The sequence below is a fragment of the Rhinichthys klamathensis genome, unplaced genomic scaffold (assembly GCF_029890125.1).
Source record: "Rhinichthys klamathensis goyatoka isolate OS25496 unplaced genomic scaffold, OSU_Roscu_1.1 h1tg000170l_1, whole genome shotgun sequence".
Classification (NCBI taxonomy): Eukaryota; Metazoa; Chordata; class Actinopteri; order Cypriniformes; family Leuciscidae; genus Rhinichthys; species Rhinichthys klamathensis.
In genome coordinates this window covers 2469023-2496752 of record NW_026606701.1, presented here as the reverse complement: position 1 = coordinate 2496752, position 27730 = coordinate 2469023, and the positions used below count along the sequence as shown (strand labels likewise).

General features: G+C 38.8%; 1 protein-coding gene across 1 annotated transcript in view; it reads right to left on the bottom strand.

Annotated features, from left to right (window-relative positions):
- syne1a (spectrin repeat containing, nuclear envelope 1a) overlaps window positions 1-27730 on the bottom strand; it is a 128363-nt gene that overhangs the window by 40238 nt on the left and 60395 nt on the right. The window contains exons 65-90 of the mRNA XM_056259933.1: window positions 26654-26818; window positions 26233-26550; window positions 25976-26131; window positions 24406-24576; window positions 22046-22372; window positions 21233-21385; window positions 20614-20781; window positions 20262-20438; window positions 18598-18744; window positions 18332-18457; window positions 17764-17940; window positions 16949-17214; window positions 14678-16832; window positions 14249-14586; window positions 13934-14078; window positions 13617-13826; window positions 12195-12478; window positions 11717-11882; window positions 11457-11612; window positions 11049-11201; window positions 10397-10579; window positions 10104-10241; window positions 9821-10006; window positions 1681-1803; window positions 948-1130; window positions 412-555 (exon numbers count right to left, since the gene is read on the bottom strand). Of these exons, the coding sequence (XP_056115908.1) occupies window positions 412-555; window positions 948-1130; window positions 1681-1803; window positions 9821-10006; window positions 10104-10241; window positions 10397-10579; window positions 11049-11201; window positions 11457-11612; window positions 11717-11882; window positions 12195-12478; window positions 13617-13826; window positions 13934-14078; window positions 14249-14586; window positions 14678-16832; window positions 16949-17214; window positions 17764-17940; window positions 18332-18457; window positions 18598-18744; window positions 20262-20438; window positions 20614-20781; window positions 21233-21385; window positions 22046-22372; window positions 24406-24576; window positions 25976-26131; window positions 26233-26550; window positions 26654-26818 (6915 nt within the window). The remainder of the gene's footprint in view (window positions 1-411; window positions 556-947; window positions 1131-1680; window positions 1804-9820; window positions 10007-10103; window positions 10242-10396; window positions 10580-11048; window positions 11202-11456; window positions 11613-11716; window positions 11883-12194; window positions 12479-13616; window positions 13827-13933; window positions 14079-14248; window positions 14587-14677; window positions 16833-16948; window positions 17215-17763; window positions 17941-18331; window positions 18458-18597; window positions 18745-20261; window positions 20439-20613; window positions 20782-21232; window positions 21386-22045; window positions 22373-24405; window positions 24577-25975; window positions 26132-26232; window positions 26551-26653; window positions 26819-27730) is intronic.

Below are 27730 nucleotides of genomic sequence, written 5' to 3'. Positions count from 1 at the left end.
TAATAGTGTAGCCGTACTTGCCTTCATGTGTGTGAATGTGTTTGTGTGTGCAAATGTAAAGAAACAGGGCAAAAGGGCGTGAGAGAAAGAAATAATCTGATGTTTCTCAGGACAAAACAGACTGAGGTCAAAGATCGCAGAACTACCTTACACCCATTGAGAACACGTTAGGAATTTATGGCCTGACTCATTCCAGTCCAATGTAGGTAAACTAGCAAAGCAACGAGGTGAGTAATAGCTAAGACAACATGTCTGCAATGAACTGTGAGATTGACTGACTGATGCACAAAGCAAGAATGATCATAACAGATTCCAGTGCTTTTGTGAATAAACAGTATTTCAAAAATAAAAATTATGCCTTAAGAATCTATAAAAGTAGTAAAAGTATGAAAGAAGGATGTCCTTCCTCACCTCATGATGTTGTATCTGTGTCTGAAGCTCATGTATGTTTCCTGTGGCAACAGGGCGGTCCTGAATGACACGGTGTGCCTCTTCAATAAGTCTCTGTAGGTTCCTGACTTCCTGTTCGTATTGCTCATACTGCACCATGGCCTCCTGGGGGAATGTAAGAGAGATGAGCCATTAAAAACACAAGTGCCGACCCCAGATGAATCCCATGACTGTGCTATATGAAACCATGCAGATCCATTGAAGTGGCCAAATTCGACACTTCTGTAGCATTTTATATCTACCACTGAAGCCCCTTTATAATGTCAGTTATATGTTTCTTGCATCAAAAACAATCATAATTTAGTTTTAGAATTAAATAGGTTAATGCTACTGTACATTTAAGACATGTAAAATGGGGCCAAAAAGACAACTAATCTAACTAACTTTTTTATATATCAGCATAAACATTTGAGTGAAAGCTTGAATTGAAAAATCAATATCAATATGAGTACATCTTCATCTCAGAATATGTTGCAATCTGTGTGTAGACAAGATACCTGTAATATATTGCACTGTTGAATGGTATTGTGTTGGAGATGGCTGCTTTCGTGCTGAAGACTCTGTGCAGTTACACATAGCGGTAATGCAGCCATTACATCCTCTGGCAGCCGGAGGGCGCTCTGACACATCTGCATAGCCTGCACCTGCTGCTTGAGACCCTCCATCTCTGACAACAGGAGCTGAGCAATAAATATTCATCATTAGTTTGATGGTACCAGTGATAAAATCAGAATATCTGATTTCTGTGTCAGAAAAAAGTTTTTTTCTTCATTATTTATTTTTATTTTTTGTTTTACTTAGGAAACATATTATATAATTTGTACATACCATATTACATAACATATACAAATTTAAAACAAGATAAATTTACTTGAGAAGCAAAACTTGTTACTTGAATATTTTTCAATATGTTTATTTTTGCCTACCTTGTTGTCAACCTTTTTCGTTCTTGTTTTAAGCATAAACCATAAACTAAATGTTGTTATATTTATGCATAAAACAAGAAAATAAACTTAATACAATGTATATTTTCTAATAATAAAGATCCTTACTGGAAAAAAAGAATAACAAAATAACTAATAATTAAGAATAATTATTTTTGCAGTGTATGAATGTGGCCACACTACCCTATGCAGTACAGAATGTAATGACTGAATATTCATCAGAGAGTAAATGCATTAGATAAATCAGAGGAATGTTCGTAGAAGTTAGTAAGAGTGATCGGTGTACCTGTCTCTGAGCCAGCTGTTCTCTGAGGCTGAGGCGAGCCAGATCAGGGGAAGCCAGAGTCTCCTGGACTCTCTCTATGGACAGATGGAGGCTCTTCACATCACTCTCCAGTCTCCCCAGGTCCTACAAATAGAAAGACACACAGTAGGATCATTATGTTCATCCCCAGGGTGCGATTTGCCGAGGGGGATGCGTGGGATTTCCCCCTTTCTGGTCAAAGTATCCCTGCCTCTGCTTAATTATTTGTATCCCCGGTGGGGATAAATCTATCCCCCCCCTCAAAGTGATCAGTGCTACTACAATAGTGGCGAGACGGATCACAAAACTTATCACGGGTCCGTGGTTTGATTAAAGTCAATTTTATTTTAAAAATGCGCTCCTTCGGCTGGCTCTGGAATAGCGGCCGCAGCCTCTCTGTAATCACCTCTCTGCAGACTTGCTCAATGTCCCGCGCACGGCGCTATCTGATTGGTTACTCCTCACAAGTAATAGCCTATCAACACTTGCGAGAATGGGCAATAGAGCTGTGTGTCGGAGGCGTTTAGCGCGGCGCGGTAGACGCGAATTGACACAGATGATGCATCTGTCTTTTCTATCATTTCACTGTAGCTCAGCATCGCGATGTAACGTTAACGGTGTTACTTTAACAGTTGTACAACTTTTCTACTGGGATGGTTTAACTTTGCAATCAATCCATGGTTCAGCAGACTGATAGAAGTAGCCTAGCCTAAACTAAGTAAAGCGCTGTAATGTGAACTGTCAGTGCGATAGAACAATAAAATTCGAAATGGACCACCCACTGGAAAGCTGCGGATTTTCCCCCAGGAAAGCAGAAAAATACTGTTTTCCTAGTATGATGAGGCCTACACTATAGTCTATTTATGTTTAAGTTGACACTACGTTGTGCCATTTAATTTTGCCATTCATAAATAAGTCTTTTGACATGTCAAGCCGAGTGGCACTATCCATGGTACTGGGAGGGGGATTTAATCCTTAGGCTACGTGTTTTTCGTTGTGCGTGATCACAGTTCATATATAAGCTATTAGAGTAAAACATATTGCGTTAGGCTACTTCATGAGTTAATAAGAAAAAAGATTTTACAATTCCTGCAAATGCAGTGATGAAGTTCATGTTCTCATGATTTATTTTTATGAATAAAACTTTTTCAAAACATCCCCCCTCTGTTTTTTTCACAAATCGCATCCTGTTCATCCCAATTGAACATGTTGGCTTTACAGAGACAAATATCTGTAATGTAATAGTCACCCCCCTCCGTCCCCCACTCAACTCAGCCCAGCTTACTGACCTCTACATCCCTCCTGCTGCTGAGACCTAACCACAATCTCACAACTACTCAATAGCTTGTTTTCATATGACGTCACGCCACTGCGTTGCCATGGCGCGAAATGCAAATGGAGGGCAGGAAGTGATTTGCTGTATTTAGAAAGCACTATAACAAACTCAAAATGCCTATGTTTTGCGTTGTTTATGGTTACTTAAATCGATCAAACCACGAGGAGTTTTTATCGTGTACCGAAAGTTGTTGTTCATAAGGGGGGAAAATGCAAGAAACTGACCGAAAAACTCCGGAAAAAGTCTTGCAAACCTACGTCTGCGGTCAGGAGGAGCCGAATGGGAAAATGCCTGTGTGTGCAGTGATCACTTCGTCAAAGGTGAGTTAATACAACTTAAGTGGCTATGTTTGTGTAACGTGTAAGTTAATGTGTAACGTTTCCGAAATTTGTAAAGTCAAAGTATGTCTGTAAGACGAGGTAGTTGCTGATATCTGCCGCCTCGATGGCAGGAAAACCTTTCAATTCAGTTGAAAAATCGCTCCTCTTCATAACGTAAGGATCACGTCCAACATATGTTTGATTTTTTGTTTATATTTTTCTCTTGTAATAGCGTGTAAAGTAGTACAGTACGGACTTTCCTCCATCTCGTCCATTGCGCTCTTCACTCCCTCCCCTCCATCTGAATTTCGCGCGTCATCATAATCACGTGACTGAAACCCAGCTATTAACCATTATGTTTTTATTACCTTAGAATGAGACATTTATATCTACATAACCGCGGGCACCCCCTTCTATCAAGGTCGACATATTGTGACGTCATGTTTCTACCGTAGCCGACAGCGAACAAACAGCGCTACAGAGCGCTTTTCGTTCATACCTTGAAAGAGAAGCCGCAGAAAGCTAGAAGCTAGCCATAGACACCGTGAGTAGTGACTTTTCCCTTGTCAGTGGTGTAAAATATGTAGTTGGATTATTTCATGTAACTTAGTTCTTCTCCCTCGCTGTGTTATGGCTTTGACAATCAGCTGATTAGTACTATTGACCGTAAAACAGTAACGTTACAGGAATCACCAACCCGTCGATCGCGGTCGACAAGTCGATCTTGGAAGTATTTTAAGTCGACCGCGAAGAGTTTTCAAAACCAGAGAAAAAACCCAATATTTTTATTCATCATTATTTATTAATTTGTGTGTAGTAAATGGTGTCTAGGGGATGCGGAGGCGCGCTGTTACAATCAAGTCATTTTTGCCGCGCGCACCTTTGCGCTCATGCGGACGCGTCGAGTATAAAACAATGCTTTACGCTTTGACCAGCTCAGCCACAACCCTACAGCATAACAGCTCATATTAGCCAGCTAAACTTTTACTACCCTGTTAGAAAAAATATATAGTTGCATAGTTTCATGTGGTTCTTCTCCCTCGCTGTATTATGGGTTTGCTATGTGGGGAGAATGTGCTGGTTACGTTCGTGAGACAATCAGCTGATTTCTATTATTATATTATATAAGACCCTTGATCCTCACCTGACTATGGCTTTGTAAACTTTATCCATGATGTGGTTTATAATGGACTTATAAAGTACAGAAACTTGGCTTACTTAGGCTATTCTCTGCTGTCTCAGACAGCAGAGAATATGTTTGTCCCGTTTTAGCCACCGTAGCTTCTTCGAAAGGGAGGGGTGAGCAGTGGGCTGAGCCATTAGTGCAACTCGCAACCGAACCGCTAGATGCCGCTAAAATCTACACACTGCACCTTTAAATAGGATTCAAAACACTTTCCCAGGGTGTCACTGAGCAGAATGAAATGAAACAAACAGATAATCGCACTATTGAAAATTCTGTAATTTACTTCAGAGAACAACTGCTAAATGGCAAGACATAAGCCCAGAGAATACAAGCAGCCGAAGTGGGCCTACATTTGTATAAAGTGGTGCTCAGAACCAGATCAATGTAGCTCTAAAGAGTGCAAAAATGAAGAGAGCATGAGCTGAGAACTATTAGTAGCTATGGCTTTATAGTTGAGCTGAAACAGTAATGGCATAAGTATACTAATTATAAAATGGTTTCCTTAGACAAGTTAATTATATACTAAAATTTTATAATGTATGCATTATATACAAATGTTTGACTCCAGAATACTGCCATTGACCAATCAGAATAAAGTATGCCAGAGTCATATAATACGTTTAAAAAAAACACGAAAATGAAGAACAGGGCATATTGTATTGAAACCTTTACATTTTAAAATGAGGAGTTATCCACTCTTTAATGAAAAATGGAAGTACAAACCAATTTCTTCATGGCTTGATGCCAGTTATATAGTTATGACATTCATTAAGCCAGGTAATTTATGATGACTAATTTATGGGCACAAATTTTCTGTACATTACTGATTGTATGGTTTAAGATAAAGCTATAAAAGAATGTTAAGATAAAGCAGTGTTTAGAAGATTTTATGTATTTTATATATACTAGTGCAACGCTCGTGCAAAATTAGTTTTTGTGTGTTTTTAGTAATTGTTGGTTTGGTATGTTTGAGCTGCTGAATAGCCTATGCTACTATTACACAGGAGCCTAAACTCTGAGAAAACGATAACATTAAGCGCACCAGAATAAAATATAATATTCAGAATTAAACAGTGTAGCTGACTTACAGATTCAGTTAAATCGCTACTTTTTCAAAAAAAAAAAAAAATCGCTACTTTTTTAAAAGTGAATCAATACTTTTTCAAAAAGGAATCGCTACTTTTTCATAGTTCTATACACAGTTTTTCATAGTTCTATACAGTTTTTAAACTATGTATAGTTACATTGTAATAAACGTATAATTACATTGTATTAAATGTATAATTACATTGTAATAAATGTATAATAAAAAGAATCGCTACTTTTTCCCAAAAGAATCGCTACTTTTTTCAAAAAGAATAATGTAATAATAATGTAACAAATGTATAATAATAATAATGTAACAAATGTAAAATAACACTGTAATAAATGTATAATTACATTGTAATAAACGTATAATAACACTGTAATAAATGTATAATTACATTGTAATAAACGTATAATAACACTGTAATGTATAATTACATTGTAATAAACGTATAATTACATTGTAATAAATGTATAATAACACTGTAATAAATGTATAATTACATTGTAATAAACGTATAATTACATTGTAATAAATGTATAATAACACTGTAATAAACGTATAATTACATTGTAATAAATGTATAATAACACTGTAATAAATGTATAATTACATTGTAATAAATGTATAACAACAACCTTGAAAAGAATCGCTACATTTCTCGAAAAGAATCGCTACTTTTTTACTTCAGAAGTAAACAGTGTAGCTGACTTAATGTTTAGCTGACAGAATGTTTATTTTTAAACCACAATTTTTAAACCACAACCCTCTATAATCAGTTAAAATCCACAAATGAATAAGCGCAACGATTCAGGGAGCAGCTACACTGTGAACTCGAGAAAACGCTACGCTTGAGCAAACAGTTTGTGAATAGGCTACTACAAATCATGGCCATGAATAAAATATAATATTCAGATATTTTTAAACCACAACCCTCTAATGTCAGAATGTTTATTTTTAATAAATTTATATTTATTTTTATTTGTGCATGGTTGAAAGCAAATACTGATACTGACATAATGACATACAATAAATATGAAAAATTGAACTATATATTAACTACTGACAACTAACTGCTTCTGAATAATTACAATATTCAGAAGTAAACAGTGTAGCTGACTTAATGTTTAGCTGACAGAATGTCAGAATGTTTATTTTTAAACCACAACTTCAATGTGTGCTTCTTTTACCGATAAATTTACTAGAGATGCACCGATTGATCGGCTGGTGACCGGAATTGGGCGATTTTCACGTGCTCGGCCATGATCGGCGACCGGCCGGTCAGTCTGACATATGCCGATTTTCTGCCGGTCAAATGCACTCGGGCGCCACATGATTAACATAGCGCAACATCAGCATCACACGTGCACACGGAACGCACATGTAGGAAACCTCGTGAATTACGGCCGTTTCACACCGCAAACGTGAGCAGCGCGTATTATTTCCTGCGTGCATGTTAATCAATGAGTGCATTCACACCGGGAGCAGGAGCAGCGCGTGAGCGTCGAGCAGGAGCAGCGGTGAAGCGCGGGTTTCGGTGCAGAGTCTAGTTTTGCTGCACTCCTCAATTAAATTACGCTCAATTAAAGTGAAAGCACACTTTTGATGGACAAAATAAATATGATTTCACACAAAAGTGCCCAAAATGCACAGAATTTGCATGTCTGGTGTGTTTTAACAAGAACTGGAGTATATGTCAGAAAAGAAAATTAATTTTCTTTTTGAAATGAACACTTTTTTTTAGTTGGATATTGGATGTGAAAAGAATATTTGTGTGTGCTGTAAAGTGGTTAGAAAAAATGAAATCGGAATTGGATAAAATCGGTATCGGCAGGTCAAATTCTGAAAAATCGGAAATCGGAATCAGCCTAGAAAATTGTAATCGGTGCATCTCTAATATTTACCGATATCTTTTGCATTTCTAATCCAAACATTGTCAAACTCTGCACTGCACTTACTCGTGCCCGTAGCAAGACACCTGTCAAGTTTGAAATCCATCGGACTAACGGTTCGAGAGATATGTGATTAACAGACAGACAGACACACAGACAAACGTTCCTGTAATTTATAGATAGATATTTAAAAAAAATTATAAGTTCCACTGACAAATTTGATAAAAACTGGGATCTTCTACTGAATATCGGTAAAAGAAGCACACCGTTGTTGTGGTTTAAAAATAAACATTCTGTCAGCTAACACGGTTTACTTCTGAATATTGTAGTTAATTTAGAAGTAGTTAGTTGTCAATAGTTAATATATAGTTCAATTTTCCATATATATTGTATGTCATTATGTCAGTATCAGTATTTGCTTTCAACCATGCACAAATAAAAATGTCATTGAACTTTTCCTGTGTAATTGTAACAATGAGCACTCAAACACACCAAACCAACAATTACTAAAAACACACACACAAAACTGATTTTGCACATACATACTGTCAAATTATTATTCGATGAATCGCGATAAAAAAAAAATACAGTACACACACACGTATAATATACAGGTTATATAAATATAATGTAGCCTATACACAGACACGCATACATCTATCTACAAATTACAGAAACATCTGTCTGTGTGTCTGTTATTCATATATCTCGGTAAAAGAAGCACACATTGAAGATGTTTAGATGATGTTTAGAAGGTTGTGGTTTAAAAATAAACATTCTGACAGAGGGTTGTGGTTTAAAAATATCTGAATATTATATTTTATTCTGTTTTTTATAATTGTAGGATTGATGTGGGTGTTTGTTTATTTTTTTAATTTGTAAATGTAATTCTCTGTGGTACCCATACACCAATTTAATAAACAGACTAATTAAGTCTAGCAAAGAAGATACAGAATGATGAGGAATTATACTACTTATCTAATTTGCCACTAGATGGCAATGCCTTTCTAAATTTACAGCAGACTTGAAGCTTGTAGCAGACTAGAAAAGGGGTTCCCAAACTTTTCCATGACAAGGCCCCCCAAATACCACTAGGTTCTGGCCAAGGCCCCCCTTTTGCGGGATGTGTTATTGAACCCATCGACAATACTACGGCAAATGTAGAAATAAATAAATAAAACATCTAGGTGAACATCAGATTATGTGATGGTGTTTGATACCAGACAATCAGAAAGATTATAGAGATGCACCGATTACAATTTTCATTGAGTTTGACCTGCCGATACAGATTTTAGCCGATTCCGATTTCATTTTTTATAACCACTTTACAGCACACACAAATATTTATTTTCTATAGCCTATTTATTTTTATTTTTTTAGTAAAACACCATATACTTTTACCCAAACTGAATAATAAAAACAAGTTTACATGGGTAAATTTTATTTGGGTAAGTCTTCATTTTCTTTTCTGACATTGCCTACTCCAGTTCTTATTAAAACACACTAGACATGCAAATTCTGTGCATTTTAGGCACTGTTTGTGTGAAATCATATTTATTTTGTCAATCAAAAGTGTGCTTTCACTTAATTGAGCATGAGCAGCGCAGCAAAAATAGACTTAGAATAGACTTAGATTAAAAATAGGCGCCGAAACCCCCGTTTCACTGCTGCTCACGCGAGGCTCCTGCTCGCGGTGTGAATGCACTCATTGATTAACATGCACGCCGAAAAGCTCTGCTCACGCTTGCGGTCTGAAACGGAGGGTTCCTACATGTGCACGTGTGCAAGTGGGATGCTGATGTTGCGCGATGTTAATCATGCGGCACCCGAGTGCATTCACGTGAAAATCGGCGAATTCCGGTCACCAGCTGATCAATCGGTGCATCTCTAAAAGATTAGCATAAAAAGTATAATGTTCAGATAGGCTATGCGACAAATTATTATAATGCTATTTCATATCAATACTCATAATAATATAAATATTTTTACGTTTTATACTCCGTTTCTTTTTTCCTGCCAACTTGCTGCGGCCCCCACTTTGAAAACCCCGGGACTAGAACAGGGATATTGCAGTTTTTTTAAACAAAATTACATTAAAATCAGAATGGTTTTTTTATTAATAATTATAAATAATAGTGTTATTTACAGCTGAATACGAGACACTGAGACTTGACTATAACTCCATTCAGCATGACAAATCACAGCACACTACAAACCCAAATGGGCACATGCATTGCCCATTGCGAAGTTCTCATTATATTAGTTTTTATGTAGTGTGTGTAATGTATTGTTGTGAATTACCTTGGCTGCATCCTGTAGTGTCAGGAGTCTTGTTTTGGCTCTCTGCTGCAGCTCTTCAGCATGTCTGCTCAGATCTGCCACCTGCTGGTGGAGAGCATCTGTCTGGACCACCTCATCCAGCAGACCCACCCTCTCCACCAGACCCTCAAACTCTCCTTGGAGGTCTTGCCACTGTTGTAATAAGGCCTGATTGAGATATATCACAAAATATCGTTAGATTTCTGCCCCAACAGCTACTGAAAATCCTGAGAAATTGTGATCTGGATAAAGCGAGCGTCAAAACCTGATGGGTTCTAATTTGCTCCTGCATCTGAGAGGCTGGACTCCACATCATGTTGGCTGAAACAACCGTCTCTGCTTTTTCTGTCCAGTTGAGAGTTAGCGTAAGCATTTCATTAAATTCTTCAAAGTTCTTCTCTGCCTAAAATAGAGAAAAGGGCCGATTTGTTGAACACACTTTATAGAAAAAATGATCAAATTTAAAGATTAAGTGTGTAATTTCTGTGCCACTAGCATCAACAAACAGAATCACAAAAATAATGACTGTTTCCAAACAGGTTTTTCCCCAAAGCTGACCTTCTGAAGGCATGTGGTCCTTCCCTCCGCCAGTCTGCTGGTCTGAGCATGAAGCTCGGTCAGTTTACTCAGGCTGGAGCCCAGCTGTTTAGCTAGGAGAGGGTTCTGTTCTCCAAACTCCTGCACTGCCACATCTAACTCAGACAGAGCACGGCCACACTCCTCTAGTTCCTCAAATAGAGTCTGGATTAAGAGAGAAAAAAAAGTCGAAAGAAATGGCAGGTTAAAAAAACACACTGTTTAAAGTTAATATGCAATGATTAAAAAGTGTTATAAGAAATGACATGCCGCCTTGTTGCAGTGTTGTTATTGTTGACTAAAAATAAAAGTATTCAAAATATTTTTTAGAAATTGAAATTAAATCAAATAAAGCTGAAAGAAATTAAAATAAAGTACAAATATAAGATGAAAAACTTAAAAACTAAAATTACTAAAACTTAAACTAAAATTAAAATGAATACTGAAAATATCAAATTAATAAATAATACTAAAATGCCTTGTTGTAAACTACACTCATTCTGATATATTTAGAAATCAGGTTGCGAGGAAGTCATTTTGGAGTACAAGCATGTCATTATTTATAGTGTGCACTTCAGTAATTAGGGCAAGTCTGTACCACAGCTTCCAATGCAGTGCTGTATTCATACTGTACCTCTGTCTCCTCTTTAGCCTCCTCAACATCCATGGCCTTCTGCTTGAGTTTCAAAGAGATGAGTTTGACTTTCTTTGATATATCCTGAAGTCTGGAGTTAAAGTCTTCTTTAATATCTCTGCTGTGTTGGACCTCTCTTTCCCGTGCCTGCACCTGAGCACAGGAGAAAAAAATAGCTAAGTGATAAAGAGATGTTACTTAAACTTTCAGTAGTCAAAATCAATACCAGTTACTGATTTTCTGTTGGTCAATTAGGCTGCATAGGTCTAATGCACAGAGCTTATATTTTGACACAAATCCAATCTTTAGTCTCGCCTGTTTACATTTACAAACTGAGTTTACATTAATTCCTCACCAGAATTAGTTTGGTACCTCTATTTTTGAAATTCCTAATATGAATGAAGGTACCTGATTTTCTGCAGAACCCAGAGCCAGTGTGATCTCTGCCAGCTGGGTGCTGATCTCAGAAGGAAGAGTGGCATGGAGGTCCTGATATTTCATCTGCTGACGATCTGCAATCTGCTCAAGGTTCTGGCGATGAGACTGCATGCCACCATGAGCCGTCTAGCAGAAACCATAAAAACAAACCATACTTATCATGAGTAAAGTAAACCGGGTTGCAGGATTTTAAAATGCATCTCTCCACTGTGCATGGTGTGCTGCAGTACCTCCAGGTCAGTGAGCAGGTTATCCAGGTCTGCGGTGGGACTCAGCAGCAGCCCCTGGGTGTCCTGAATCCAGCCTTTCAGCAGACCCAACTCCCTCCCCACTTCCTCTCTCTCCAGCAGCTCCACCTGCACCTGCTGCCGGCTAGCGCACACCTGCTGCAACAGACTGAAGGAGAAAAAGGAAACAGCAAATACATATTATGCCAATGGACAGAAAAGTAGGGGTGGAAATTTTTAAAAAATTTCTGGAATGGGTTTCATGACATGGAACTGGAATAGTGTTGTCTCAACTCTGTCTTTCTGTGCTTGAGAGTAGATATTAAATCCATACAATTATTTATCTTTGAACTGACAGAACGATAAAACGACAGAGATCTGAAAAGGTAATAGAATTTAGTTGATAGATAACCTAAACATTTAAATTCTAGCAACAATTTCTTGGACAAACGGACGGACAGAGATAGACAGATAGACATACTTGTCATATTTCTCCTGAATGCTCTGAATCTCCAGCAGACAAGGGTTCTCTTGGTTTTGGTGTTTGCTGGGTGTGGAGGGTGCAGCGACGTGAGGATGGAGAAACAGGTTGAGCACATGGTGTCTGATGAGGGTCAGGGAGCTGCTCTCTCTCTCCACCTCTCGACTGAAGGAGTCGTGGTACTCCAGAAGACTGTGTAGGGCTGCCATACTGGAGGCTTTTTCCACCATGCTGTCAGGAACGCGACTGTGCAGGTCCTCACAGACAGCTCGCATTTTCTCCAGCTAATCATCGAGAGATGTGGGATGGGTTAATCCAATAAAATTGTACTCCTGTTAATAAGTGCAACTATCATGCTATAGCATTCATTTTATTGTAAAAAAAAAAAAAAAAAGGAAAGAAGAAAGAAAAGAAACGTTTTTTTTTGGTTTTGTTTTATGTATAACTTTATACATTTATCGTGTTCAGTTGCCATTTAATTGAAATGTTTCAAGTTTTGGACGTTCATTCAGCTATGTAGATTTAATATGTAGATATTGATTTAATATTTAGATTTAATTTTATTGCTTCTCTTCTGTAAACGCAGTTGCTGATGTCTTAACCCCGTTCTTTCATTTAATAAATGTAAAATTAGGGATAAAGTACACTCCATAAATTCTTAATGACTGTTTCACTTTTAACTGAATGTAAAAAAATTATATATGTATTGCATTGCAGAAGGGGGTTAAGACATCAGCAACTGCGTTTACAGAAGAGAAGCTATCAGGACATCAAAGAACTCTTAATAATGAATTAGTCATGAAACAGATGAAAACAGCTCTTTGTGGTTTTTAGCTCTCCTCTCTCTCTGTGCTACATAGAGTTCTGCAAAAACTATGACTCTTTCTTACTGAGTGATGTCATATCCTTAGCGGAACAATGAAACAGGCTTAGGTCACAAAGAAACAACACGGAATTAGTGTGCGCTGCCAAAAATAAACAAGACAAGGTACTGCTAACATTACTGTGATTCCAGCAGAGATTTATGGGAGAAGTGATGAGTTGCCAACTTCCATGTTGGGCTATTTTGGTATGGACTATCATTGCCAAGCATTACATCATTCCCAGGCCACTGTCGGCATCTGATGCTCTGGTCTGATCTCAGATCCACAACAGGGGCTCACTGCTTACAGAATAACTGCTTTTACTTCATCATAACTCATGAATATGGCATCATTGGTTAGACTTTTTCCACAGTTAATAGGAAATAATGTTTGTTTGTTTGTTTGTTTATTTACTTAAAAATATTTGGGCACCTAACAATTATTTTATGGTATTTTGTATCTGATTTGCACTGATTGCATGAGTTTGATTACATTCTCTAAATTTAAAGAGCATCTTAGTGTAATAAGTTGTGAGTATCTACTCATGAAGTTCCCTTACCTTCTCCCTGGTGCATCTCCAGTTATCTGCAGAGTCTTGGAGGGCTTTCACCTGAGCTCTAGCAACACTGTACAACCGAGTCCACCGTTGGCTCAGTGAATGGACCGACTGAGAAGTAGTGTCTTTTATTGCAGGCTGATCAAACTGTGCTGCTTTTTCTTTCAGTTCATTTAGTGCGTCTTCAAGACCCTGAACTTGTAACATAATTCTCTGTAGACAGAAATGGAAGCAATAGGAGATATTTAGAATAACTGGAACACCCATATCAAAGTCAATGTTTAAGGAGTTAGGCAAGGAAAGAAATGCATAGTCACGACCTGGTATAAAAAAAGCCTGTCTTCAGCTTCTTGCTCGGAGTTTGCTCTGGCAGTTGTAAACTCAGTCATCCTCTTCTCAACTTCATTCATCTGCCTGATAACTTTATCTGTTTCATCTTGGAAGGATCTCCACTGAGTTATGCTTCTAACAAAAAAATAAAGTGAATGTGTGTGACTTCAAATCCAGTTGTTAAAAAAGTATAAACTTCAATGCCTGTTAATCATCATATTGTTAATATGAACAAGGCAATGCAAGTTTGAGTCTTGTGTGCAATATTTAAAACTATTTAGATGCCAAAACCTTATTAGCATTACCGTTCCAAGTTGTCTCTACGTTGTTTTAGCTGCTCAAAGACCTCTGTGCCCTTGTGATGAGACTCCACACAATGCTGCTGGATTTGCTTAAATACAGAAGGGCTCAAAAAGTCACCCATTTGAGGGATTAGATCTCGTATTTCTTGCCTCGTACACTTGACAGTTTGTTCCCGGCCTGTTATATTTTCTAAGTCCTTCAGACAGTCTGAAATTTTCTCCAGGTCTACATTATGTGGGGCCTGCTCAAGTAGAGAACCAGCTTCCTCAAACCACTGCTGGATGGATTGCAAGAAGTGGTGGTATCTCTGGAGCAGGGACAGAACAGACTGCAAGGCCACCTGAGGATAAACAGGTGTATTAGCTCCCTTTAGTATTTCATAACAAAGTCAGAAAACACAGACTAACTGTCAGGAATTAATATAATCGTACCTGTTTAGCGTTAAAAGCTTGTTCAAGATCATCCTTCAGCTTTGGAATATCCATCAAATTGGTTTCAAAGAGTTTCGGAAATGGTTTTTGGTCACTGATGCACTTCTCTTTCTCTTCATTAGTTAGTACTTCTAATACTCTAAACCTAGATTTCATTTCTTCTTGAAGTGCTGACAGTGATCTGACCTCCTCCTGCACAATTTCAATTTTTGCTTCTTCAAATATTGATGGACATCTCAATTGATCCCTAAGACTCTTGAGCCAGTCTATTGATACTTTACTATCACTTTGATAATCCTTATTTCCTAAAAAACCTCTCTCACATTCTTCTATGTGTGTATTAATCCTTTGCTTTAAAGTAAGAAGTTGTTCCTCCCTGAAGATTACCTGAGTCTTAAGGGTCTCTAAATCAAAGTGCTGGTTGAGGTCATCGGTTTGTGCTTTGAGACCCTCTGGATAGGAACTAACCACTTCAAGACATTTTGAAAGGTTGTATAGAGTAGATAATCTCTCTGTGGCATCTACCTCCTCATCTGAGTCAAGTTTGTCAAGCTGTTCCTTTAATCTAGTGATGCTATAGTCCATTTTCTCGATAACTGCTTGGTGGTCATTTAATATTTTCAATGTTTTCTGTAAATCTTTCATCCTGCACTCTATCTGCTGGTTAAGACTGCCGTGGAGATAAACTAACTGGTCAGTGACTTCAGGAGCATATGGCTGACCCATGCTAAGGAAATCCTGAGTTTTAACTCTAAGATCTTTCATTCCCTGAAAGAGATTTGCAAGACCATTCAGGAGAACTTCATAATTGTTGTGCAATCTTTCTCCCTCTTCTAGACTTTGGTTGGCTGACATCTCTAAACTATCACATTTCTCCTGAAGTTCCTGCAAAGCTTTTCGTGTGACATCAATGAGGGACTCAAACTCCCTGCGCTCCAAAAGCACTTGTTGAATCCTGTCGCGTTTCTCTCTAATCAACAACAGCATGTCATTGTACTGTTGTGGAAGGCCATTGAGTTTCTCATCTAGGTAGCAGTGGTCAACCTCATTTAAGGTGGGAAGAATCTCCTGTCCTGCCCTTTGGACAATAAGCAAAAGATTTTCATACTCTGAAGCATGATCAAGAAGCTGTTGGTATTCGGTCAACTGGTTCTGAAGGTCTTCGTCATTGCCGCTCAGGTCAATAATTGGAAATGTAGCTACTTCTGCTTGTTTTAGCCACTCACAGATCCTGTCAAGGTCCACTTTAAAGTACTTCCGAATGACTAGTGCTTTCTCTAGATTCTGCAGATGCTCCATGCTCTTTTGCAAGGAGGCTTCAAAGGTGACTTGCAACTCCTCCAGCTTCTGAAGGGTCACCTTCTTTTCCTCCTCGGTTGCATCCTTTACTAATTCTCGTCCCTGTGTCCAAAGTGACGTGAGCTCCACCTGATATGCTCTTAGACTGCTGGTAAAATTCTTACAAGTTGACACCTGCTTGTGCAGAACATTTGGTAGGAGCGCCACATGATCATCTGCAAGAGCCCTCTGCTCTTGCTTCCGGATCCATTCAGCTGCCCTGTCGAGGGCTTGTAGGAACTGTGTTCGTTCTGTAAATACTTTACTGAGGCTTTTACGATATTGAGCTGCCTTAGTTCCAAGCAATTCTACTTCTGCCTGTGCTTCCTGAACGAAAGTCTGCAGTTTCCTCCTTTCATTAAGTCCTAGGCGATAGGAAAGGCTGTTAGCATCTGTCACAACCTCTGCCAGAAGCTTTTGCTTGGCCTCCAGTTCTGCACAAAAGCTCAAGTGATCAAACAGAAAGCTTTGGGCCAAATCTGGAGGGGGACTGGTCTTAAGAACCTCAGAGAGGGACGGTTGCTGCAACTCAGCCCATTCTTGTGCCTCCCGCAAATGGTCCTCAATTTGACTCAATTCTTCCAGTGTTTGGGCTAAATCTTGGATTTTCTTCTGGACAAGCGATTCCACCTGGGTCCAACGTTGCTCAAGGTAACCAACCTGCTCTTTAACCAGGTCTCTGTCTTCTAAGCTCAGACGAGGCAGGATTCCGTGCCTATTATTTCTCAGGTCATCGAGCACACATCTCTGGTCCTGCAAGTCTGTGGACAACTTCTTTAAGGCATCCAGACACTCAGCTGTGCTCTCAATATCTCCCCTAGAAAAGATTCAGTATTTTTGTGAACAAAGAGAAGAATGATGTCTGAAGAACAACACATGGTAACTATCAAACATGAGTATGTTGTGCAAAATCTGAAAGGGAATATTGCATGCCTGGCCAATTGATCCCATTTCTTGGACAGCTGGTCAAACAACTCCTCCACCATACAAATGCAGTCATGATAGTCCCCGCTTCTCTGTAGATCCTCCTCTTTCTGTTCCAGCAGCTGTGCAGCTTGTCTGCCCAGATCCAGCCAAGCACAGCGCAGGCGCCCAACTTCCATAAGCTCGGGGGACTCCTGACCAGCCGTTAGCCTATTAATGCTTTCTCTCAGCTGGGTCAGCTCAACCTGCCTGGCGCGCATCTCCTGGATAAAGTCCTTTGTGAAATGAAATATGGGGTATTATTAATAAATGCTGCCTGTCTTTATTTGATATCCTACCAAATGGACAGCTCTGGATGACGCCCTCTGTCACTGGCAGAGAGTGAGCTTTGAGGTAATTGGGGTTTTCATTCAATCTATTGTTGACAATTCTCAGCACATCCAGAGATGGTAATATGTGCTATTTTTCATACACAATGAAGGGGTCTGCCTGGACGCTGTTATTACAGGCACTGACAAATCAATTCACACATCCATAATTACACCCAGACGAGTAATCTGGGGAGAAATCTTTATTAATGAATGAAGCTTCCTGCCAGGAAATGTAACAGAGGGCAAAGATCGCCAGAGCTTTCAGCAATACATAATAGACTGTATCTGATTAACTGATAGATCTCGTACAAAACTTGTGCATAAGGTATTAATGTAATATTAAATTTGCAGTAGTGTTTCAGTAAAATCTCATATAACCCTTGTTTCATAAAAATGGGTAATAATTTTGCGGTCTTCAAATGGATTTCATCTGGAAACAAAGGTGTCACTTACCTGAGCCTGGTCCAGCTGGTTCTGAGCAACCTTTGGCTCGAGCTCAGCTGGCCTCCTCAACATGCTCTGGAGGAGTTGTTCAGCCTCAAGAAGATGAAATTCAAGGTTGGAACGCAAGTCCTTGATCTCTCTCCAGTTTTCTCTTAGTTCTTGAGATTCCAGCATCCTCTCCTCAATCTGTATTAGGCAGAAAACATCTCTAAACATTTTCTAACCAAATCCAATGTTTATGATGGATTTTAATATTTTAAAGTGAAAAACTATAAAAACCTACACAAACATTGTTTGAAAAGCAAAATAAATTATGAAGGCATGGTAAAAAAGGTTTAAAGGTTCAATGTGACTTTCATATAACAAAGGGAAAAAAATGTAAAAATAAAACAAATGCAAAGTTTCTCTGGGTGATGTAAAAGTTTTAAAAGTGAACACAAACGCATTGAGATATAATTTCTTTCTCCTATCACCATATCCCTTTAAGGGTTCTGTAAATAAAAGTGCCCATAGTAGAAGAAACAACTAAAATCTGAAGTTAGAACATTAGAAACTTTAATGTATTTATGTCACTCACCTGAAGTTTGACCTGCTGTATTTCAGCAGCCGTCTCTCGTACTTTCTCATCAGAAAGATCACAGGTAGAGCACACCAGCTGCAAATAGGTACTAGCCTGCTCCTGCAGAGTTCGATCCTGCTTCATCTAATGAGACATTTAAGAGACCCCGAAAAACCAAATAAGGTAGAGTTGATTATACATAGACGCTGGCTTTCTCATTGCAACTTAACTGTGCAGGAAAGCCACTTTTGTGTAGAAACACAAAGCAACATAAAAACCTATACCTGTGCTAGCGCCTCCTGTAGGCAGAGTGGTGCATGTGCAGGAAGCTGTATCTCCTCTTGTACATTTGAAACCCATCTCTGACACTGTTGCAACGTATCCCGCAGACTTACGTGCTTCTGCAGTTCCCGATCCAGACTCTGATACACCTGCACAAACAGACAGAAGAGTTTTGCTTCAAAATAACCACACTGTATTTAGTGGCCAAAAGTAATTGGCTAAAATTTAAACAATGCCACCTATAGGGGTCAAAACTGACTTAATTCATAACAAAGCATTTAAATTATGGACATCAAAGGGTATTTAAAGTAATCCGTAGCTGCATAAAACAGGAACAGCATGACTCTGACATATTTGAGGAGTAAAAACGGAGAATGACATGGGTGGGGCATACAGTTAACCATGCTAAATCGGGTCAACATAAAGTAAAGTCCATTTGACAGGTGTTGAATGCTCTGGCATCCCTAATCCCATGAGCAGAAAAGCTGACGCTGATTGACATTCTTAATTCACAAGTCCTTGCGGGGGGCAGGCAACGACAGGCTTTCTTTGGCAGACGACAGGAGTTGGCAGAGTACATGCAGACTATGGGACTCATTGACCAGATTGCCAGGTGGCAGGATTTACCGGATGGCATTGTTCTGGCAAGGTTGGCACAAAATGGTATGGGGTAAAAACTAGCCAACCAGAAGGGAAGGGTTTTATCAATGCCTCGGCTTGTTTTGACGGAATTGGACTTGATGGGCTAAATAAAACTGGCACGGGGAAGGGGCCGAGGTATTAATAGACTGGGTGGTTTGCTCAGAGAGTGACTGAGCAGGCAATGTGTCAGATGGCAGAGAGTGGTTGTTGCCATATTAGGGGTGTGTGTGATTAGGGTTCTTAGAGGAAAGCAGGTGGCAGCTTTTTGTGGGATACTGCAAGAGCTGGAGTAGGGGGGAAATGGTGATTTGCAAAGGGGGTATGTGCTCACTTTCATTGCCGTGGGCTTTAATGATATGCTTTCATGGTGAAATGATTTCTTAGTGCCTCCTGATGTGTCTACTTGTAATGACACTGGCATGCAGAAGTCAAAATGGCAAGCACATTTCATTGCCAGAAATCCCTGGTTTATTGACTGCCTGGTAAGGGTTGTTTAATCTGATTTAAAAGACAAGTACACTGAGAGGAGGATTCACTTTAGTTGGTCCTGTGCAACTAGGAAGCCAGGCAGGGTGGATTAAAATAATCAAGAGGTTCTGGCAGAAAGCTGGCACGCTGGCAGAATTTTCTAACTATATATATTATTTGTTTGTAAATAATGTTTATGCTGTTTGCATAGTTTGTTAAAAATTTAAATTAACAATGTAACTCTGCTGTCATTTCTTCTTAAATTCATTCTTGAATTTAATGAGTTTTTAAACTGTCCAACACCTTTTTCCACCCCATTTTGACTTTTTCGTCATTGACAAGACATAATCGGCTGCTTTTAAACACCTAGTTGATGTTTGCAGGCACATTTACAGGCCAATACCGTTGCACCAGTGTACTGGTCATCACTAAAAGACACATAATTATACTCCTACCTATAGAAACTGTGGTCTTTATATAATGTCATAAGTCTCAATGCACAGTAAACATCGGCACAATGCTGGTCTTGTACTTTTGTGTGGCCAAGTAAACTCACACGCTGGGCAGTGCTGCAGATGGCAGAGTAGCTGTCTCTTGCTCCCTGCTGGTGGTTCTGAATTTGCTGGCGAAGCCGTGCCTGGAGGCGCTCACTGCAGCCGGACAACAGCTCCTCTCCCTTTTCCTTTAGTGTAGCCAAACGCTCCTCAAAACCTGCTATCTCCTCCATAATAGCCTGAGATGAGACATATAAATTTAACACAAAAGATAGTAGTAGCATTAAATATTCTTGAAAACACTGGTATTAGCAGGAACTCTTGACATTATGATTTCGAACGCGTGTAAACAACGTATGTCTTATTGGATGTTTAAGGGGTTTTGCTTTTCTGTGAAGCTTTATGATTTGTCACCTTGTGTCTGGCTAGTTGCTGAGTGGCAGCTTCCAGGCCACCGCTTGATGACGGGTCGGGAGTCACCATCCTGCTGGACATCTGCAACAGCCAACGCTCAATTTCCTGTAGATCTTTGTGGTAAGCTTCCTGTTTCTTCACCTGGCCCTCCAATCTGTGAACATGGGTCTAAGGAAATACATTTAAATCACAGAAATGATCAAGACATTAGTAAGCACTCCAATTAAAGCACCTATATAAACACACAGCTGGAAACCCTCTTGCACAATAAAGAGCTTCTGACAGCTGCAAGCATGAGATGAATTATTTGAAAGTGAGTATTCATGGCACTGTTTGCAGGGTTAATGGATGCAATCTTTAAGGAAATAGCACATTAAAGCCTCCAAATATATTCAAATTATTAAAGGGGAAATAATCTACATTTTAGTAGCATTTTGTTTAATTTACAATTTAGTTTAAAATGATACTATATATATGACTGTTATCCTTCCGAATTGCTGAAAACAAGCATTGATATGTAAAAGTGGCAGGTCATAAATTAATGCCCTGAAATCATAGCATTTTCCATGTTATGTTGCATTTAAATGATTGTAGTATTTTGTAGTCATTATGAGCTCACCCTTGCTGAGCCACACAGCTCCTTGTAGTCTGCCTGTAATCTGGTCATGTTGTCTGTGATGGAAGGGGAGTGAAGGAGGGTCAGCAGACTTTCTCCTTTCTCTAGCACAAAGCTCACGGCAGAATCACGGGATACCAACAAAAGCTCCACAGCCTGGACACAAGAGAACATAGAATACAGATACAGAGATATACACTGCGCAGTCTGTGGGGTGAGATTTTAATACTTTTATTTAGCAAGGACACATTAAATTGATTAAAACAGACTTTTGCATAGTAACAAAAGATTCCTATTTCAAATAAATGTTTTTCTATTTATCAAAGAATGAATGAAAAAATATATCACAGTTTCCACAAAAATATTAAGCGGCACAACAGTTTTCAACATTGATAATGATAGTAAATGTTTCCTGAGCACAAATCAGCATATTAGAATCATTTTTGCAGGATCAAGTGGCACTGAAGACTGGAGTAATGATGCTGAAAATTCAGCTTTGCCATCACAGGAATAAATTACATTTTAAAGTATATTGAAATAGAAAATATTTATTTTAAATTGTAATAATATTTCATAATATATTATCAGTTTTAATTGTATTTTCAATCAAATGTGTTAATATATACATATTTATATACTATTAAAAAATATAAATAAAAACTGATTATAAATGAAAAACTGACTGCATTATTCATTGACAATGCTGCTGGTGGATATTTTAAAAATGACACATGGGGGAACTATCACTTTTGTTGATGGAGCTAGTCACAACTACACATTTCATATAGGTTGGAGACTGTAAAACAATTCACCCACCTTGTACTTGGCCAGCTGGGCTTTTCTCTGGTACAGTTCTGCTTTAGGTTCAACAGTAGAGCTGAGCAGAGCTCGAGTCTCCCTAAGCCACTGCATTTGGCCCTTGTAGCGCTCTTGGAAATCTTTATAGAGCACAATGCTCCTTTCCAGGGTTGCATGCTCCTCCCGTAGCCCCAGAATAAGCTCTTCGAGCTGTGATCGCCCCGTTTGCACTTCCCTCTCTAGCCTGGATGCTCCAGGGTCATCCAAGAAGGAAACGGCCTGCTCCGTTGTCTCTCGAAGTGTTTTAAGCAAGCTGTGACCTTGATCCATCTCCCCCTGTAGAGACTGCGGGGTGAGAGAATCTTTTAAACAACAAATGAAAGGGTACAAAAAGAACGACAATAACAAACAAACAAAAATCAATAATTTAATGAGCCACAGGAAAGATATTTATGCCTTCCCCAGTGTGCAACCAAGACATGTACAGTATTTCCTGTTCCTGACAGCTTCTGATCCCTGTATTCATGTAGAGCTTCAGCGCTCCTCTAAAGTGGTCTTTTCTGATGGGTACTTTGAAGCCTGTCGGGCTCCTGACACCTGTGTGCGGAGACCCGGTGAGGCCCCGGACAGAGATATGAGAGGAAGACCCAATTACCCAGGCCTTAAATGGGCCTGCCGCAGCGGGGTTTCCCCGGCAACGACCGCACTCAACCCCTCCTACTCCTTTACCTTTAAGCGGGAAGCTTCTCTATATGATATCAGCCTGTTGTCTCTAAAAAGAGCAGTACATGAGAGGTCCCTGGCTGTCCGGCAGGATCTGGAGCTACTGCTGCGGTACTGACAGGGAAAGGAGCCCCAGTGTTTTAATGATGATCTCCACACACAAATAAGGAAATGAGAAGCTAGTGATGCAGAGAGATGTAGAATGCAAGGATAATTGGGCCAAGAAATATGATCTGGCCAAAGAAGCATACACTTAATTGGCTGTTTATTAATTCACAAATACATGCGTCTAAACCGCTGTCGTTTAATGGAGTGGGTGTACATAGTACACAACACAGACAGTTTCTCCATGTCAATTTGCTATTAGTGTCTGTGTTGCACCATTGATCTCAACGTGGATTAAATGAACCGAATGAGTTGTATAGATATGTATACATGTGTGAGAAGGAAGAGTGTGTTATGTGATGTTGAAGCTGCAAGGGCATTGCATCAATTACACAGTCTGTGCCAGCAGGTTCCACAGACAGACCGCTCCTTCATCTCAGCTATCACAGTGGGGGAGTGTGTGAAGTGGCTGGCTGTGTGTGTGTGTGTGTGTGTGTGTGTGTGTGTGTGTGTGTGTGTGTGTGTGTGTGTGTGTGTGTGTGTGTGTGTGTGTGTGTGTGTGTGTGTGTGTGTGTGTGCGCTTGCACGTAGGGTGCGATCGCACTAAAGCTTTCTTTTGCTTTGTGTAGTAGACATATTGATCATATCCTTAAGATGACAAAGAGACTTGTACATGTGCACACACATACACACAGATTGACTCTTGTGATCTCAAATATGAGTGCAAAACTGTGCCAGGCCCACTGAGAGTCCTAGTCTGTGGTGTGCGTCTGGGCAATTTAACAGGCCAAATCAATAGCTGTTAAACCACCGGATAAAAAGGGTTGACAGTTTTATCTGTTCCTTCAATTTTAAGTGTTTATCTTTATTTGCAGAAATAAAATTATATATATATATATATATACAGTATATATATATATATATATATATATATTAGGGCCGGGACTCGATTAAAAAAATTAATCTAATTAATTAGAGGCTTTGTAATTAATGAATCGAAATTAATCGCATTTTAATTGCATAAATATTTGACCTGAGAACAGTGAGAAGTAATTTTTTTCACATGGATTTTTAGTATACCATTGAATAATGACTGAATAGTGAATACATAAGCTTAAGCAACATTTTTTGTTCAACCAAGTCAAGCAGACCAGTGCAATTTTTGCCATTAAAAAAAATTATAATACACTAATAGCAATGGCAAATTCCTTGTTGCATAGCTTGCACACAACCATGCTCTTATCGACGCTTCCATCCGTTCGTTTTTTGTAACAAAATTTCCCATCCACCGGCCAATCAAAGCGATCTCGTCAGCTTCTTCGTCATGAACGCTAGTTGGTGCGCCAGTATAATCGGTCCGCCGAAACTCATCCAGTGAAAAACGTTCCGCGGTGCAAAAATAAGTGCGATTAAAACAAAAAATTTTGTGTAATTAATTAACGCGTTAAAGTCTGTAATTAATTAATCTTAATTAACGCATTAAAGTCCCGGCCCTAATATATATATATATATTAACATGCTAATGTGTGTGTTATTTAACTATGCCATACCTCCAGCCTCTTCATCTTTTTTTCCATTGTAATGCGATCGAGAGCTTCTGTCCTTTCGGTAACGATTTTAAAATTCTTCCTTGCTGCGCTCAGCCAATCAGAGAAGGTCCTGAGGGCATTTTGAGCCTCTGTGATGTTCTGCATCTCTTCCTGGAGCTGTTTGAGGGTCTCCTAAATGACGGAAGGATGAATCAAAAGGCTCATTGTCAAGAATGCTTGCAATTCTGTCTCATCAGCATGAAGGGTTTTGATTGATCTAATGCCGCACACTCGCTAGCATTCACTGCTGGGGACTTGAGGCTAAGCTATTTTGCCGCATTCTTCTCTTGACATTCAGATCCCTCATGCACGTGGCACCAATTAGCGCCTTTGCGCTGTGCTGCGCGCACACCTATCTGCAGAGATGTAATAGCTCTTGACTGCAGTGCATGTGGTGGCCTGTTGTTTCTCACAGAATAATTACACGCTCTCTTCAGTGTCGCAGCCAGGGTGTGTGTGCATGTTAGAGAGAAGTGGGCAGGAAGGAGAGGTGTTACAGCAAGTGTTAAAAACAATTCGGTTGCTGCCACAGAAGCAGCATCACCGATTGATGGGCAAGATTGGATCCAATATTGTTTAATTACAAGCTCAGGTCTCAATGTGGGCGAGACATTGATTTTTCCAGCGTGTAGTTTTTTTGTTTTTTTTGCCATCACAGAGGGTCACAGGAGCTGGTTTACCAGGCTGGATAGCTTCCAATGTTTAGACAGCTGAGAGATTAGACTCATCAGTGTGCTCTGACAGCAAAGTGAGTGAGCCAATGACGCCAGGTTCTACTAACATAATTGTAGAGAACGAATATGAAGTAAAAATTCATATTTAACTGAATAAAAAATTTCCATTACTGAATTTTAAAAACAATAATTTAATAATAATAATAATAATAAATTATTATTATTATTGGACTTTATTTTTAATTTTGGTCCAATTATTAGTATTATTGTCTTTCTGTTTATTAATAATAATAATAATAATAAATAATTGTAATAATTTTGAGGTTAATTATTAGAAGGGAAGAAAAGGGGAGAAAATATGGTTTTTAAATGCCCAGATGAAAAGATGAGTTATTTTAGTATTATTTATATACTATTAGAGTATTTATTCATATTTTGAATTAGCTTATATTTTTATATTTTCAGTTTTCATTTTACTTTTGTTTACTTAGTTTGTTTTAGTAATTTTATATATGTTTGTCATTTTTATTATTTTATTATTATTATTATTTGTTTAATTATTAGTTTACAAGTTTTTATTTTATTTTATTTTACTTCAATTACCAAAACATTTTTTTAATAGTTTTAGTTTAACAAGAACAACACTGGGAGAGGATTTGGGGAAATAAACACAAGATCCCAGTGTAAACCAGTGGAATAATTAGTGGGATATTATTCAATCCATGGGAAATAGGGTGGCCAGATCATAAGACTGCATGTCTGTCTGTTGTCTTTTTCACACGATTTCACATGATGCTGCATAATTGCATAATAATCATCAAGTACATAAGAATTGTTAATATATAAGGGTGACTTGCCTGGATCTGTAGGAGCAAGGCATGGTAGCGAGCAGTGAGCTGGGTAACCCTGGTACTGATCCGACCACTGACATGAGCATTCTCTACGACTTGCTGTGCAAGAGCACTTAGACCTTCCACCTCGGCCTGGCGGTGAGCAGCCTCAGTCTGCCACCGCTGAAAAGAGGGAATGAAAGGAAAATGTCAACTGTATACAGTACATGAAACCAGAGTGCAGTATTTCTGTATTCATCAGGCATACTTATAATGCAACGTACCTTCAGGTGTTGTAGCTGGGCCTCCTTTGCAGTGACATCAGATCGACGGTGGTTTCTCACCTTAACTTTCAGCTCAATGTCAACCAGCCATTGGTCTAAGCTTTGGAATAAACCTTCTAGTTGCTGAACTCTTGTGAGGGCCTGCTCAACCTGGACTTTGGTCTCCCCAAGGCGGTCTTGGTACCCCTGCCATTCTGTCTGTGCTGTTTCCAGGGCCCGATCCTCAATTTGAGGGGCACCCCAAGGTATGACTCTTTCCCGACTGGCAAGGACTGAACTGAGCAAGTTATGTCCCTTAGGGCAATGAGACTGGAGCATCTGGTAATGTTGTAAGACAGAAAGAATGAAAGTTAAAGATTAGGTAGTGCTGAATATTTTTGCCTATAATATTAAATTCAGAAAAGATCACAGTTATAATAACCTGCAGTTCTTTTAATGTGTTCTCCAGAGCATTTACATCTTCATCTAGGGGTGAGAGGAGGGCCAAACTGCTGTGTTCTTGCTCTAGCCAGTCTTCAAACATGTGCAGCCCTCGCTGATACTCTTGATGGAGAAGAACCAATTCTTCAGCCTTACTGACAGAAGCCTGAAACACCAGTAGAGTATATTATTTCAAAAGTTACTCCAAAAGAAGCATAACAGAGTGCAACCATTTTTTAGCTGCTTGGTTTCTAAATGTATTTTTTCCATTAATTTCCTCTTTTGGAATTTCAAAGGGTTTTGAGTAACAGACCACACCAACTAGATCCAAAATCACATGTTACAAACTTGGATTTGAGTAAGAAAAGGATATGAAAATTGGAAAAAAGACTTGTGTGCTTAATGTCTTTAATATTGTGAGACCGCTAATATTGTGAATTATATAAGTGAATAAGAAACAACGAGGGTACGATTTTAAACAATTATATTTTAAGTTTATTGGAATATTTATTGGAAAATATTCATATACAATTCATATAATTGTCACGTTCTGCGTGTTCTGTTTCATCTTCATGTACTTTTAGTTTATTTCTCTACAGTTACCTGTTCCCTTGTACCTGTACCTGTTCAATAGACCCGTTCGTCATTTAGTTTGTTATCATTGTGTATTTAAGTTCCTCCTTATGTTCAATTCAATGTCGGGTATTGTCGTGGTTTGCACGCTGTTACTTTGTCTTATTCAATGTGGATTACCTGAGTTTGTTTTATTAATAAACCTTTTGTTCATTGGAACCATTTTGGACTTGTCTTGATCATCATCATCTGGACTAAATTGAGACAATAATATAGTTCACAAATATAGTTAATGTGCATTGCAATGCTTCATTCGAGTGGGAGGTCACTGCTGAGCTCTTTGGACTCAAATTCTGTTTCCATGGTAACAACAGCTTATCTGATTGTTGAAAGATCTTTTAAGGGTAATAGATGATGTAGCACTTCACTGGGAATTTGGCTATTAAAACTTTTTTTTATTATTAATTAAGCTGAAATCATACTGTTTTATGGCTTCTACATAAAC